We start from the raw sequence: 15,907 nt of genomic DNA, 5'->3' as shown, positions 1-15,907 counted from the left end.
AAATTTCTCTTGAAGTAAGACATTTTTCTGGACTTGTCAGGTGAATGTGGCTCATGTTAAGTCTAAAAAGACATTTTTTACTGAAAATAAGACAAAGACGATTAATAATATTTAAGTTTTTTGCAGTGTGGTTTCGTGTATATGCTGAGTTTTTGGTTCTCAGATGTGTTTGACAATCTTCGAGCTGCACTCACCAGTGGATTTGCCCGCGGCATGCGGGGGAAAGCATTTTTATAAACGAACGAGGGGGATATTTGTTTTTCATAATACCCAGCTACGTGTGTACAAGGCCCAAGACATGTTGCTGAGTCTGAGAGCTGCTTGATGAACAAAGTTAAATGTTGAAGTTTGTATTGTTCAAAATTTTAAAACCAATATCATCACTTACTGCAAATGAATATCGGCTCCAAATATCAGTTATCAGCTTCCTTAACTTCTAAGTGCCAGAATCAGCCCTGAAAAAACATATCAGTCTATCTCTAGTTAAAACACAGATTAGATTTTTTTCTACTGCGGGATATTGAGTCCTGCTCTGTGTCTGTTTTTAGCTGCAGCTCATCCTTTAATTAGTCCCTGAAACTAAGTCCAAAGTTTCTCTTTCAGCCTGTCGTTCTCCATTTGAGGAACGTGCAGTTTGATGAGAAACAGACGCTCACTTAAGCATTCTGCTCCAACCACATCCTTCCTCCAGCTTCAGCCTCACTGATGCAAAAACTTTCAGTTTGTGAACTTTTTCAATCCCTCCCAAAACAACAGCAGCAGCAGCAGCAGCAGTTCATACAATGTTTTATTAAACATATAAATACAAATTTCAACAGAGGAAATGAACACAAAGTACAAAGAGAAGTCTCTATAAAAGAGCAGAGCAGTGAAAAAAAGAAACACCACCTGGTAAGAGCAAAACAAAACCTGTTGAATGAGAAAAATAAAAAAAGACATTGCCCAGTCTGTCAAATCCTCAGGGATGGTCGTCTTCAGTCTACTTCCAGAGAAAAGAGTCCACAGCAGGAAACAGATCCAACATTAATCAACATTTATTAATCTGTTCATTCAAACATCATCCCGTCCACAGACCGCTCCAGTGTCTGAGTCAAAGGAAAAATCCACCCTCACGAGACGACGCTACGAGAAGTGACTGTCTCTAACACTTCTTTAACATGATCATAAAAGGAGAGTTTGGTGTCGTTAATGTGACAGGAAGTGATGAGTTTTTGTCTGTTTTCTTGTGGTTTACAGATCTAACAGGGACTAGAAGAATCCAGCTCCAGCTTTGAAGGTGGAGCCGATGGATTGTGATGATGATTCATTAAAGCAAACTCCAGAATTCAACATAAAGTCTGCAGCTGTCTTTGTGTTCAGAAAGCTTAAAACGTGTAGAAACAACCTGCAGCTGAAAACCTAAGGTGTGGCTGCTCAGAGCAAGAGAATGACCCACGTCTCGTTATTCAGGGCAGATTTTTCCTTTATGAAGAAGGTCTTTAAAGAGAAATAAAAAAAAAAAAACCTCTGTGACAGTGAAGCCTGACCTCCCCGAGTCCAAACCCTGCGTTCAAAGTGAGCAGGCGTGAGAAGAAAGTGCAGGACAGAAAAACCAGAGGGGACACTTTGATTGTCTGCAAAGAACAACCTTTCTCTTCTCCTCCCACTGATGAAGTGTAAACTAACCTACTTGTGAGTTCCTGTGAGAAGATGACATCAAGGTTTTTCTTTCTTTGTGGATTCAAACAATCACTTGGAGTCTAGATCCCCTGTGTTTGTGTGAGTGTGTGTGTGCAGCAGAGTTACATTCAGACACACAGAGGTAGGAGTGGTTGAGTGTCTGACAGGTTGTGTGGAAAATCACTGAGTTGGCGAGTTGGCGTGTTGTCATGGTTTGGATCTGTCTGATCAGAAACACTCGCGGGCTCTGAGCTGGAGCCGTCGGGACCATGAAAACCTGCTCCTGCTGCTGCTGAGGCAGTGAGTGAAAAGCATCAGAGCCACCATCAGGATCACAAACACCACCCTCCCCCCTTCGTGTCTCGACTCCTCTAACCGTCCAGCTCAGACCAGTTTGTGCTCTCAGGATATTTCTGTACATGAAAACCTCCTGCTGGTCTCAGGGTTTTTACAGACTCTGAGAAGTGATCTGTGTATTCTGACATCATGTGAACAGATGTCGAACATTATGTCGTATTTCTTTAGAGACTGTGGAAACCTCCTGAGATCAGCTGGGAGCGTTCACAGACCCTGTGCATGTTTTCTAAAGTCGATCCTGGTCTGATCATCTGGAGTTTAAACTCTGGTTTATGGCTACAACTTCTCTCCTTCTCCTCCTCAAACTGTTCACATTCACAGTCCAACACAAACACAAAACCTTTCTTTCTTTCTCTCTGAGCAGTTTCATCCCAAACGTCTGTGTATCTGTTGGTTAATCCCTGCCAGATTATTCCTGGACTCTGTGAAAGAAGACTGGATCAAAATAAAGCAGTCCAGCAGGTAACATGGCTCCTCTCCTCTGTGGGCTCTGTCTGTGGGCTCTGTGTTTGCATCCATGAGGATAGAAAGCGTCTGTGTTTGACGTGATGATGAAGGCGCAGAGGAAAAGAGTCCAAACTGCTCGACTTGGCTTTAGAAAAACCCGAGAGGAGAACAGAAGTGTTTTTGTCCTTTCCCGTCTCCTCCTGTCCACATTTGACCCCCCCTCCCCAGACTTCTTACCCCGTTTGGCTGAACATGAACCAGCCTCCCTCCCTGCCGCCCGCCCCCCTTCAGCTCAGCTCTGTCTCATCTCTGGCCGTGGAGCGCTGACACAACAGGGGGCTGCTGGGAGCCGCTGGGCTGAGAGACTGGGGGCCACATGGGAGTCTGTTGCATGTGGTGGTGGTGGTAATGGTGGTGGTGCATGTGGTGGCCTGTGGGCGACGACGGGGGCAGCCAGGCCGGCTGGTGGCTGGGCGGCGAGGAGGCCCAGAAGGAGCTGAAACCTGACGCAGAGGAAGGGGTCGGCGGGGAGCTGGCCATGGACACCTGGGAAGGGCCGCTGCTGGCGCTGGAGCCGCACTCTGACGCCCGCAGCTTGGAGAACATGGTGATGGCGTCTGGGAAGTTGGGCGGGGTGGCCGGTGTGTTTCTGGGAGTACACATCTGAGAGATGAAAAGGAGAGAGGTTAGTGAAGAAACACCATTTCACCGCCAGGAACAACCTGCGAGCAAACACGGCCTCCACCCTGAACACAGGGAGTGAGATCTGGTTTTAAGGGGACAGGTTTCTACAGGAACAGAACCAAAGCAGTCCAGCATTCTGGGAAACTATCCAACAAGGCTGGGAAGAAATGCTGTTCTCGTGATTCGATTCGACTATGGTCATTGGGGTGCCCATTTGATGTAAATTGTGATTCTTTCATATTTACAATTTTGCAATTCTTGGTTGGCATTTTCAACACCAAACAATGTGAAAAAGTTAAATGATGATAATATAGACTATATCAGGAGTCATATAAAATGTACATCCACCCTCTGCTGGAGAAAAGTGGTAATATTTTTTCAATCCAGTTTATAAACAATGACTTAAATTAAGAATTCAAATTTGGAAAAGAAAAAAAAACATTTTTTTTTGACAAAGGTTCCAGCTTTTGATATTGTCAAACAAAAACCCTGACATTTCCTAATTTGATTTTTTTCTGCCACCCCTTCCATCCAAGGCCTCACCATCAGCTGCTTTTTGCAGCACAAATCGCACAACTCTACATCACTTCTCACCGACCAATCAGAAGCCAGAAGCAGAGCCGGTGTAGGTAGAAATGGATGTTAGGGATGGGTACCGAATTAGGTACTTTTATAGGTACTGACCGAATTCTGTCGAAAGTACCAGGTACCAATTCACGCAAAATCAAACGGTCCCATGTTTAGGTACCTAAACACATCCTTGTGACTGTGAGGTAGTGGAAGAGTAGACGATTTTCCATGATGGACATGAACACAGCATTGCAAGTTTATATATTGAAGAATAAATATGTTTAACTGAAAATAAATTAAATAAATGAATGGATATTTTTTTACCACATAACATAAAGTACCGAAAATTGGTACCGCTGAGTACCAGTACCGATTGCCAGGTACCGGGTATGGTTTCAAATGTGAAAGGTACTCATCCCTATGGAGTGTGTGCAGTCAGACGGAGCTGTGTGTCTGATGTGGATCAGTTTTATCTGCAGAGGCTGGACTCTAAGAGCTGTTTTCATGTTTTCCTCACACTTCCAGGAACAAAGTTCAGGCTAAAGGATCCTCTAAGGTAACCAGGTCTCACATTTCAAAACAAGTCTGTATCAGTGCAAACATGTCGGCAAAACTAAGGCAGCTCGGAGACTCAGACGAGCTGTGTTTGGTTTCAGAGCTTGGCTGTGTTTACTGATGTGAGCTCAGATCATTCATCTGATGAATTTAGAAACCAGAAGTTTCACAACATTAAAGTCTGATCTCTGCACTGCAAAAAATGAAATCTAATTAAGTGTTTTTGTCTTATTTTCAGTACAGAATGTTTTTTTTAGACTTGATATGAGCCACATTCACCTGACCAGTCCAGAAAATGTCTTATTTCAAATTACAAGTCACTTTTATTAAGACATTATTCTAGTTTCAACAAAATTTTTCTGCAAATTTTTCTTGTTCCATTGGCAGATTATTTTTTTACTTGTTACAAGCAATTCAGACTTCACTTTTGTCTTAAAATAACTTGAAACAAGATTTTTTTTTCTCCGCTGATAAGTTGAATCTGGCTCATATTGGGTATAATAGGACAATTTGTACTTAAAATATGACAAAAACACTTGATAAGATTTCACTTTTTGCAGTGTGAGGGGTTCCTCTGTGTCAGACTGAAGCTGGGACTTCTTTTTAAATGCCAAATCCTCAATGAGGACACACACACACAGATCAGGTATCACCCAGGAATAGAGAAGAGGGGGTTGTCCTCTCAGCTGTGCAGTGTGAGGATCGGTTTATTTAGAGCAAACACACACACACACACAGGTGTCACATGTTTGTTTGGACCCAAATTTCTAGAGCTTGTCACACGGGTCGACCTTCATACTTACATATTGACGGCCTGTCAGCGATTAGCTGCTGATTGTTTTGAACAGTGGCAGGCTGATGGTCAAACAGACAAGGATGTTGGCTTCAAACATCCTAAAGCGTACAGTCTGAATAAAGTTCAGTCTTTTTTTAAGGTCGCCTTTATTTGAAACGAGGGTCCAGAGAGTTTTACAGCAGGTCTCAGATCAGGTCTAAGAGGTTGCTCAGCAGGGAGTGCCGGCACTTTGTCACCCTCTCTGCCTTCGTTAAAAACAATAACAGCTCTCATGAGAAAGAACGATGTGTACTCTACACACAGGTACACTCCTGACCCTCATGCGTGGGCTCCTAACATGTCACACAACTGGTTCCTACTCATGGTCACCTGAATCACAACAAACAGCGCCATCAGATTCTGTCTGTTGACATTTTTTCACTCACATTATTTTTCTTTAAGACTCCTTTTTTTTTAAAGTCTGCACCTTAAACTTGTAATGCCATCAATGTCCAGCAGGGGGCAACTTCACTGGTTATGATAATGTCTCGACTTCTTGCTTCATATTTTTATCTTTTATCTTTATAGATCAGCACAGTGTTTATCGTGTGGTCTCGAGGTTGAACTCAGAGCCGGTCTGAACATCTCCGATCTGAGCGGATCATCTCACCCTAACAACACTGAGCCGCTCTGCGTGGACAGGACCTACACACACTCTACATCAGGCTGTAAACGCTCTTTATTGTGCAGCTTCCTCTGCTTTCATAACACAAACACAGCTCAACTCTCCAGAGCCCTCCCCCCACACACTCACACACACACACACACACACACACACACACACATACACACACACAGTTCAGCGGAGATAAACTTCCTCTGGCCTGTTTCTCAGACTCCCCTCCTCCGTCTCTGCGGCTCAGGAGGAAGCAGTGACTAACTTGTTGTCAGCGGAGAGTTAATATTTGATTAAGAGCGTGTTGTTGCTGCTGCACTGACTTCCTTCTGCTCCAACACGGCTCCATGAACACGCCTGAAGCCATGTTGGGACAGTCGGAGTGCAGAGGGGGGAGGAGGGGGAGGAAGGACGGCCCTGCGCTCTCCTAAACATGAGCACACACCCAGGACCTTGAAGGGAATGATGTCACCACGCTGCACCCAAAATAATAACAAAGCCTCACTCACACACATACACACACCTACACACACACTTCCTTCAAGCTCCAACAAGCTCCTGAGAGAGTGGACAGGAATTTACACCCAGGGGAGGAAGAAAAAACTCTTTTATGGTCACGGCGCTGCAGCGTGATCAGGATGGGACAGATCCTGGAATGCAGCGTGGCGGGTTGGAAGGTTGGAAGGTTGGAGGGTTGGAGGGTTGGCTGCAGAGTTTTAGACACCAACGGTTCAGACACGGCGTTGCATAAGCAGAACTGAGCCAAGGACACAAACAGCTCTGTGTGAGAGTGACGCAAGTCTGCACAGCAACAGACGAATTACTCATTTACTTTTGTGAAGTGGATCCTTTCAGGAGGCTGTAATTATCGTCTCACAGGGCAGCAGTTAGAGATTGAGCAGCGATCATGTCAGCACAAACCCGCTGTGGAGCAGAACGACTGAAAGTGAGTTACAGACTGAGACGTGCTGCTGAGAGGAGGCTTAGAGGCTCAGTCCAACAGAACAGCATCATGAAAAACCTGGTTCACTAAACTGGTTCTCTGCTGTTTGGAGCATTTACTAGGGATGCACCAATACCGATCCTGGTAACAGGTATCAGTGTATCGAAGGGGTTGATCCATGGTGCCAATCCAGGCAACCGGCTCTAAGCCTTTTTTTTACTGGCCGTCTTTGCTACTTGATTTGAAATGTTACCTCTGATGCACTTTCTTTGTTTTCTGCTGTGTTACCAGACAACAGGGTACAAAATATTACAATCAAATTTTAATTTCTGTATATTCTGAAGCATGGTTTTTACCAAACTGCTGGTAAACATTTAAATATTATGTAGTTGAAATATTATGAATATAATATGAAATATAAAATTAACTTCAGGCACTCCATATTCTCATTTTTTGCCTTTTACCTAAAACATTACCAGCCTTACCCCACAGTACGGCAGGCAGGTTATTATAAACACTGGTATCAGATTGGTATCAGACTGGTATTGGTATTGGTATTGGTATTGGTATTGGTATTGGTATTGGTATTGAAATCAGTATTGGTCTTACTCAAGGCCCAGGTATCGGTATCTGCATTGAATCCAGAAAAGCTGGATCGCTGCATCCCTCGCATTTACCCCCTCATGTCTTAAATCATCCTCGATGCTCTTAAGACTGATAAAATATGATGTTGCACCTTTTCTGGGGTGGTCATTTCCCCTAATCAGGGATGGGTACCTAATTAGGTATTTTTGTAGGTACGGGTGGCTGGAGCCTATCTAAGCTATCATTGGGCAAGAGGCGGGGTACAACCTGGACTGGTCGCCAGCCAATCACAGGGCTGACAGAGACAGACAGACAACGCACTCACTCACACCAATTGGGAATTTAGAGTGGTCAATTAACCTCGTGAGCATGTTTTTGGACTGTGGGAAGAAGCCGGAGTACCCGGAGAGAACCCACGCATGCACGGGGAGAACATGCAAACTCCACACAGAAAGGCCCAAGCTGGGAGTCGAACCGGTGACTTTCTTGCTGTGAGGCTGCAGCGCTAACCGTTGCATTCTAAGTTATTTAGAAAATAATGTAGAATTGAAAAACTTCTAGATTTTGTTATTAAACAAACTATTTTTTGTTACCACATAAACAAACCAAAAACATAGAAAACTGGTACCGTTGAGTACTGTTGCTGATTACCAGGTACCTAGCATTGGTACTAGGGGTGAGTATCAGCAAGAACCTTTAGATACAATACACATCACAATACTTAGGTCACAATTTGATAGTGTCACAATGTATCACAGAACAGAAAAATACAGATCATTTATATGTAAATCACAACAAAAACTGACATCATCAAGTTTAGATAGATAATACAATCTATTGGCAACTTACGGGGTAGTAGCTCCTTGGCGCCATCTACCACAGTGGAAGTGCAAAAGTCTTATTTTACTTCCAACTCGGCTAAAATATGAATTTTCATTTTTAATGAAATATTGATTTCAAGAGTTGATACGTTGATATTGTATCGAAGGTCAAAGTATCACGGTATATTGCCGTACTAATATTTTTTACACACCTCTAATTGGTACTGTGTTGTTACAAATGTGACACGTACCCATCCTTACCCCAATGATCTTTTTTTCCTTTTTTGCTTGTTTGATCCTGAAACTTTAAAATTCACTTGAAAACATGATTCCTATCCTTTCAAAATAAAAGGATGTTTTTTGTGAAAAGCTAAATAAGCAGCACAGGTAACAAAACACACTTCACCTCAATTCTTAAAATAAACTGTGTTACTTTAACCAGTGAAAAACTATCATGATAGATTTAGATCATGCTTCATGTGAACAAAGAACTGCCTGGTATGTAAACTGGACCTGGTTTTAAGGCTTCAGAAAGAGCTGACCCAGCTGTGTGTCTGACTCTGTGTCCAGCCCAGTAGGTCAGTGGGTGCAGCCGTCCCTCCGCCCAGCTCCAGGGATTCATCCCATCAGCTCCACTCAGCCTGACATGCCTCAAGGCTGAGATTTTTACTTTAAGGGAAACCGAATGCACTTACCATCTGGTGGTGGTGGCTGGGGATGTTGGCCTCCTGGAAGAAGGAGCTTAAGGCCGTCTGCAGAGAAAGAGAGAAAGAGAGAAGGAAGATCATCATCATCATGATTAATTCAGACTGTAAACAGGAAGAAGAGAAGGAGTCAGACCACACAGAGGAAACACTGACCCTCCCCCGTTAGGCTCAGTGATCAGGTCAGTTAACTGGTCTCATGTGTGAGGGTTCCTGCAGGCTAACGGACAGGCTAATACAGGATGAATTCTGATAAACTTTTTTTTTATTTAACAAACTGTGGTTAAATCACAGCCTCACAGACCACACTGAGACACAAAAATCTGTCGCCTCGCTGCACAAACAAGGAAATGAGACATCATCTCGTATTGTTCGTCTTTGTTGTGAACGCAGCCAAGGCCAGTGGAAGAAAAACACGCAGGATGACCTCAGAGAAACTAAAACAAAAAGCTGATAAGAGAGCAGAGCCCAAACAAACACGCTGAGAGTCTGACAGGAGGTGATTCATGTGTGTGAGCCGAAACAGTCAGCGTCATGTCTCTCTCTGTCTGTGTGAGATATAACCGGCAGTAACTCAATAACAGAGAGCTACAGCCCTAAGATGAGTCTTTCTCATAATCCAAACAAAGCATCCGCGCTCAGGTCACCACATTTCTAAAATATCTGATATCTGTCGGCGAACCAAGGTCACATTCAGCTGCTTCAAACAAAGACAAAACATGGGAAACAGCTTCAAACTCGTAAGAACGTCATGAAGTGTTTGTGTGCTGAACGCAGCCTCGCTCTGAGGCTTTCAGAGTGTTAGCTGCTTTTACTGCTCAGCCTTTGTTTCCCCTTCACTCGAGGCCTCTTTCTTAACAACACTTCAATGAATGTGTGGTTTCCCCACACCTCCTCCTCGGCTGCCACCCTCCTCCTTCCCCCCACGCTCGGGTTGTTTGACAACAGCAGCGGCCGAGCAGGAATGTGTTCAACGTGACACACATTTCAAAGCAGGAAAGAGCTGCGGAGCTGCTGCTGTGTCCACGCTGCTCGATGTTTGATTGGAGGTGAGCATCGCTTTCTGATGTCACTGATCATTTCCTGCTCAACTCTAAGTGTGATTAGAGAGTTGCTTTGTCTCCTTTGTACACACTAAAGATCAGCTAAAATACGTTTGTGTGGTATGATCAGTGTTTCCTGTCAACGTTTGGACTCAGCAGGCTAAACCTGAGCTGGGGAACATATCAAAGTTAAAACTGGACTCTAAGGTATTAAAATGCAAAGACATCCTTCCTCTCCACCTAGCTCTCAGTACTCGAGGGATATGGATGTGACTTCCCCTTCATTTCAGTGTTCAAAGTCTTTATTTTTCATGTGTTATCAAAGCGGCAGCCTCTGGTCTAAGAATGTGAGACAATGTTAAAGTGCTAAAATCTGCTGTTTCTCGAGTGTCCACTTGAGGCTGGCTCTGAAAGTACCAATAGTCACATTCACACCAAACCAAAATAAGTTGTTTTCAAAGCAGAATTTAACCTATTTACAGCTGGTTCAAAAAACGTCTCCTGTCTGAATCACTGATTTTACTATCAGCACCCACTGTAAGGGGGTGAATTTTTTTCTAACTCAGCCATTCAGAGGATACTAAGATCGTGAGCTCTCCCAATCAGAGGACCAGCTCAGGGTCATGTGACCAACAGGAGCCATCATCAAACCTTTATTTATTCTCAAAAGGACATTGAGGTTTCCCTCATTTCCAATGCCGTCGAGATTACAGACACATGAAAACCACAGCACAATTAAATAAGTACAGAACACACATTGTGAAAAACAATCTCATCAGTGACAAGGTAGATAAATAAAATCAGGTAAAACAGTTGCAATGTGAAACACAATGGTTAGAAATCAAAGTCCTGAACTCTGAAAGAGAAGGAAGAACATGAATTTTTAGAGAGTGTAGGAGGATGATCCATGAGGTTGGAGCATCAAAAGAAAAAGCTCGAGGAACTTTAGGAAGTAGAGTGAGTTGTACAGCTACCAGCATTGCACTCTAGCAAGGTTGAGATGTAAGGTGGTATTTTTCCAACGAGGGCCTTAAAGATATATAAATGCTATGGCTATGGCTGTATCCAAAGCCCTTGCCACTACCACTACACTACACTACTACACTAATATGGCCGCTATGGCCCATGTGCTTCATTTTCTGTTTCAGAAACAGACGGGTGACGTCGAGGGAACTTCGTCCATGTTTTATACAGTCTATGGTGTTATCACAGAGAAAACAACATGAACAACAACAAACACATACCCCCCCATTCCACCTCCCCAAATACAGGGTCATCAATATTCAGTACACATGCACCGGATTCCACTGGTGCCGATTTGCTAATTTTTGGGTGATCGGCGATCGACCCATCCTTACATATGAAACAGATCCAGTAAACCTCCAGGAAAGTCTGACAGCCAGCCATTGTTATTTTTTGCTCTGAGACCTAAAACTCAGGACACTTTATTGGTAGTTTAATTAAAAGTTTTAAAACATAAAGATTGTATTGTTTTGCAGGTATTGTTCAATGGTTTTCAATAAAATAAGATTGGAACATTGAACGTATATGCTGTCAGTTTTGAAAAATAAAAAACAAAAATCAGTTTTGTCCCAAATGGGTATCAGCAGGTCAGACTTTTTAAAGATTGGTGATTGGCCAGATAATTGTGAATGGTGCAGCCCTAATATTGCACATGTACAAAAATGTATTCATACAGGAAAAAAAGGGATAACATAAAAAGGGGTTGCAGAGTGATGTTCTTTACTGAAGTAATAAGAGACCTTGTATTGAAATGCACTAACCTCTCTAAAGTCAGCTGTGTTATCAGGGACGTGAAACAGGAACAGAAAGCTCCATCACAGCACTTTGACTTACAAGAACTCGTTTGAGGTTTGTGTGAGTTTCTCTTGTTCTCAGTCAACAAAGAGACTAGAAACCACCGTCATCCTGTCTCCACGTCTGATATCAGTTTATAGTAAAACTCTGAACCCTGACCTCAGATACAGTCGCACTAACTAACTGAATCCCCGCATCCTGCCTCCTTAGACTCTTCTGTGTGAAACAGAAACGCTGCTCAGAGCAGAAGACGCCTCTGGCCTCAGAGCTGAGAGAAATCAGGCCACTGCTGTCACACTGAAACAAACAGTCTGTTTACTACGCTCTCCACACACACACATCCACACAGCCCTGTATTCACAAACCTCAGACACATCAGAGCAGACACGCTCAGCTGAACAGCTCGCAGTGAGAGGAGCTCAATAAATCCTCCTCCCTGAATCTGCTCCTGGACTTCAGTTCTGTGTGTTTCTGACCTACTTTGTTTCACTGTTCTCGTTGTGTGAAATCACTACGGATAAAAACACACCATTTCCTGCCACAACTGTTCCAGAGAACAGATATTTCATCACGGGGCTTTTGTTGTAGAAATGAGTCAGAAGTGATGAGTGAATACCTGAGCTTACAATCAGCAGAGATGTGTTTACAGAGGACCACCAGTCACAGCCGCCTGCGTCTTTTAATCACCTTAAGATAAAGTCATCCGGTGTGACTTTAAAGGAGGACACTGAGAGTGAAACAGCACAGGTTTACCTGCCTTCTCCGAATTAATTCACTTTCATTTCTGACAGCTGTGACACGAGACGAGGGGGCGGCCTGCGTTTAAAGAACACGGCTCTGCTCTGAAAAGGAAAGTGAAGAGGATCAGGACTCTGTCCATGCTGTCTGTCATGAGTCTGCATCAGTGTTTGGGGAAACTACATCCTCGTCTTGTGACAACGAAAACACACAAAAAAAGAGACATCATGTTGAGCTTTTCTACATCTTAGATTGTCTAAAAGCGTCCAGTTTATTTCTTCATTGCTCTTTCTGTGTTTGGGTGTGGTGGAAATGGAAAGTAAGGATTAAACTGTAAGACATGAAGCGTTCATGGGGGAAAAGCTTCTGCTTATAAAGAATTAAGAGGAAATGGGATCAGGAAAACAATCTGTTTGACTTTGGGGTTAACTAACTGAGTGTTTTGACTGAAACTGGTTATTAGGATAATTGATTAAACATTTCTCTCCTCTGAAGTCATTTTTCCGGCCTTCTGTTTAACTTTACCGTTACATAACTTTGTCATCATCAAGGTTATTTCTGCCTCTGCAGATACTTTGCCACTGAGAGTTACAACAAAACTCTCATTCAGATCAAGTCATTTGATTTTAAAATGACTCCTGATGATGTTTTAATCATAACAAGTTGTGCTTTGTTTAAAAAGTCATTTAACATGCTAATGATGGAGATTTGGTGGAGAGCAGACACAACATGACTAAGGGGGGGGACTGATGGGGCTGTAATTTCTTCAGAATAATAGCAAAAAGGTCAATTTCTGTGATGTTTTCAGACTCTGACTCTTGTTATCAGTGCACGACCTCACCGCCTGTTTCACCACAGCTGGCAGACGAAATTCAGTTGAGCAATTCCAAAACTTTTGCACCCATTAGCCCTGTAGAGCCAAAAATATGTGAGAGCACAGCCAGGGTTTCAAAGTTAGTTAGTGATTCACTCCTGTTTTATACTCTGTTATAAAAGGCAATCAATCATAACATCGCAGCAAGAATGTGGCTTTAACAGAAGTCACAGAAGTTGCAGATTGAATGGCAAAAGCTTTCAGCTCCTGACACGCTAAAGCTTCGAGTTCATCCTGAAGAAGACTCCACTCAGGAGTCCATTAAGCCATTTAAAGGTGAGACGCGTCAGAGTCGTCGGGTAAGCCTCCTCCTCTCCTGTGAATCACCTGGCCCGGCTGCGGCCCAACTGGCGGCACACCCCCGACAGATTGGTCATCAAAGCTGACGGAGGAGTGGTCTGAGCAGCAGAACCATCTGGAAGCTCTGGCCTCAAGTCCTTCAGGTGTCAGTCAGCTGTTCAACAGGCCCTACATATGTTACCAACACAGAGATGCTGGGGGAGGAGGCCAGTCTGTATTTAGAGCTTGGTCCTGTTTCTCTAACGACACAGAGACAACAACAAAAAGTCCCCAGAGTGCACTGGGGGTCTGTTTGCATTTCTGATCATCTGGCAACTACTAACTCAGTCTGAAAGGGAGATGAGGTCATCTGAAACAATGTGTCTTTATATTTTACTGTTCCATGAAGTTGTTAAAGAGCTAAAGCATGCTGCCTGGAGAAAAGGATGTCTTTATTAAACTGCTGTGATCAGTTAGACACCAAACTGCAGAACACAAATCTTGCACTGGCCTCAGCTACAATGGGCTATAAATGTTTTAATGTTGGCTCCGGTTAAACAACCAGAGTCAAACAATAACAGAGAAGTCAACACAGACTGGGGAAGTGTCTCTGTTACACTAACAGCTAAATGAAAACATTTAGCACACAGTGATCTACTTTTTCTATGCAGAGCTCAAACTTTGTGTATGCATTGTTAGGATTTGTTTTTGCTTTGCAGTCTGTCTGCACCTTGATGAAGACAATTTTGCCAAATGATAAGAATAAGAATGACGATGAATTTATTTGTATATGACTTTTCTTTTCTTTATCAGGGCAACAGAAACAGACAATAAAAACAGAGGTGCAATAAAAGCACTCAAACTATAAAAGAAAAGACTGTGTCTGTCTGATATCCTCTGGCAGTCTGCTCCAGAGTGAGGTGCTTTAACAGCAGAAGCCTTGTCACCTTTAGTTTTTAATTTCGACCTTGGGACAGCCAACAAAGCTCTGACAGAGGATCTCAGACTGGCTCCTGTTCATAGGGGATAAGAGATCAGAAATATATTGGGGGCACGTCCATGTAGTGTCTTAAAGAATAAAAATGTGGTTATATGGAAACATGTCTATCTGGGTGCTTTGTTAAATTACTGTTTAACTGAAGCACACATTTGTGTGTGGTTGCATTGTTTTGAAGGAGTGCACTATAGTTAGCTTAAACCCGTCCAACAAGGAAGGTTTAATTTTTACCTTCAGATGAAAAGATTAAAGCCAAAGCCAGAGTTCAGAGCAGCAGCCTGTGAGTAATGGCTGCTGAGCGCACAGGAGAACATGTTATCAGACAAGATGGCATCAGTGATAAGCTCTCCACGTCAGTCTGAAACTTCTGTTTTCAACGACACCTATCAAACCATAAAGACCAACCCTGAGCGGCCATAAAGCTACACAACGGCTGGCTCTGTCCTCCCAGCAGCTAGGCTAACAACATTAGCTTAGCAATGACACAGTGGATTCCATTGGAGAATGTAAACAAAACGGACATTCAGAGGGGAGCACCACGTCCTCAGTCTGATAGCTTAGCTGCTGTTAGCTTTCAGAGCGCATGGTCGCTCGGCAGGATGTAACACACTTCTGCTAATGTCCCCGGGGAGCTAACGGGACAACATCCAAAGTTTGAACCACCATGGTGACTAGTGGATCAGACACAAAGAGAAGTCTTTACTGCATACTGAGGAAATGCTCAGCGCTGACACTCACCTCAAACTGCCAGTGGGCCGCTTGTAGGAGCTGCTTCGCCTGATCAGCGGCGCAGCCTGCCGTCAAAACAAACTGGTTAATCATGACTTGGTGTCTGAGTTCGTCCATATTCACCGACATGTCCGCTGTCTGAGCACTTTCCTTGAAGCGGAAACAGGAAAATTACAAATTAAACGCAGGTTAATCGAAACCTCGGAACCTTCAGACCCCGTCCTCCCTGCCTGCCTGTCTCCCACCACCAAGTCTCCGTCCGCAGCCTCCAACAGCAACAACAATATTTTCATGTCATCACTAACAACAAAGAAGCCTGCGCTCCTGATTGGATGCTGCAGAGCCACATAGTACTAGAGAAGTTCTGATTGGCTATCACGGAGAAGCGTTTAAAAGCACAAGTGCGCTTGGTTTGATATGTATTCACATTCTCAATGGGCGGAGTCAATAGAACCAAACTGACTGGTGCCATCTCCGCCCTCCCTAGTTATGCTGTGACTGGAGCACGCGCTTAGAATATGTCCGTTACGCTGACGTAAGGCGTGGATTCATAGAGCTGATTGGCTGCTCCGCTTGGCAGGTAAAGAGTAAACATTGAGCTAAAAAAAAATCCAAACAGTTCTTATTACACAATGTTCTTATATTATTTGATT

At 43.5% G+C, this 15,907-nt stretch overlaps 1 protein-coding gene across 1 annotated transcript; it reads right to left on the bottom strand.

Annotated features, from left to right (window-relative positions):
- Window positions 1-756: 756 nt before the first annotated feature.
- Window positions 757-15,557, bottom strand: ubald2 (UBA-like domain containing 2). The gene is made up of 4 exons (XM_074696720.1): window positions 15,489-15,557; window positions 15,264-15,404; window positions 8,768-8,824; window positions 757-3,126 (listed from the first exon to the last, which is right to left on the bottom strand). Exons 2-4 carry the CDS (start codon window positions 15,381-15,383, stop codon window positions 2,767-2,769), a joined length of 537 nt encoding a protein of 178 aa, XP_074552821.1. The 5' UTR covers window positions 15,384-15,404; window positions 15,489-15,557; the 3' UTR covers window positions 757-2,766.
- Between the last annotated feature and the right edge of the window lie 350 nt (window positions 15,558-15,907).

The sequence above is a fragment of the Halichoeres trimaculatus genome, unplaced genomic scaffold (genome assembly GCF_033239565.1).
Source record: "Halichoeres trimaculatus isolate MK-OKI-2021-1 unplaced genomic scaffold, fHalTri1.1 fHalTri1_scaffold_20, whole genome shotgun sequence".
In the NCBI taxonomy this organism is placed as follows: Eukaryota; Metazoa; Chordata; class Actinopteri; order Labriformes; family Labridae; genus Halichoeres; species Halichoeres trimaculatus.
The sequence above is the reverse complement of the archived record's forward strand: the minus strand, read 5'-3'. Positions and strand labels throughout refer to the sequence as shown.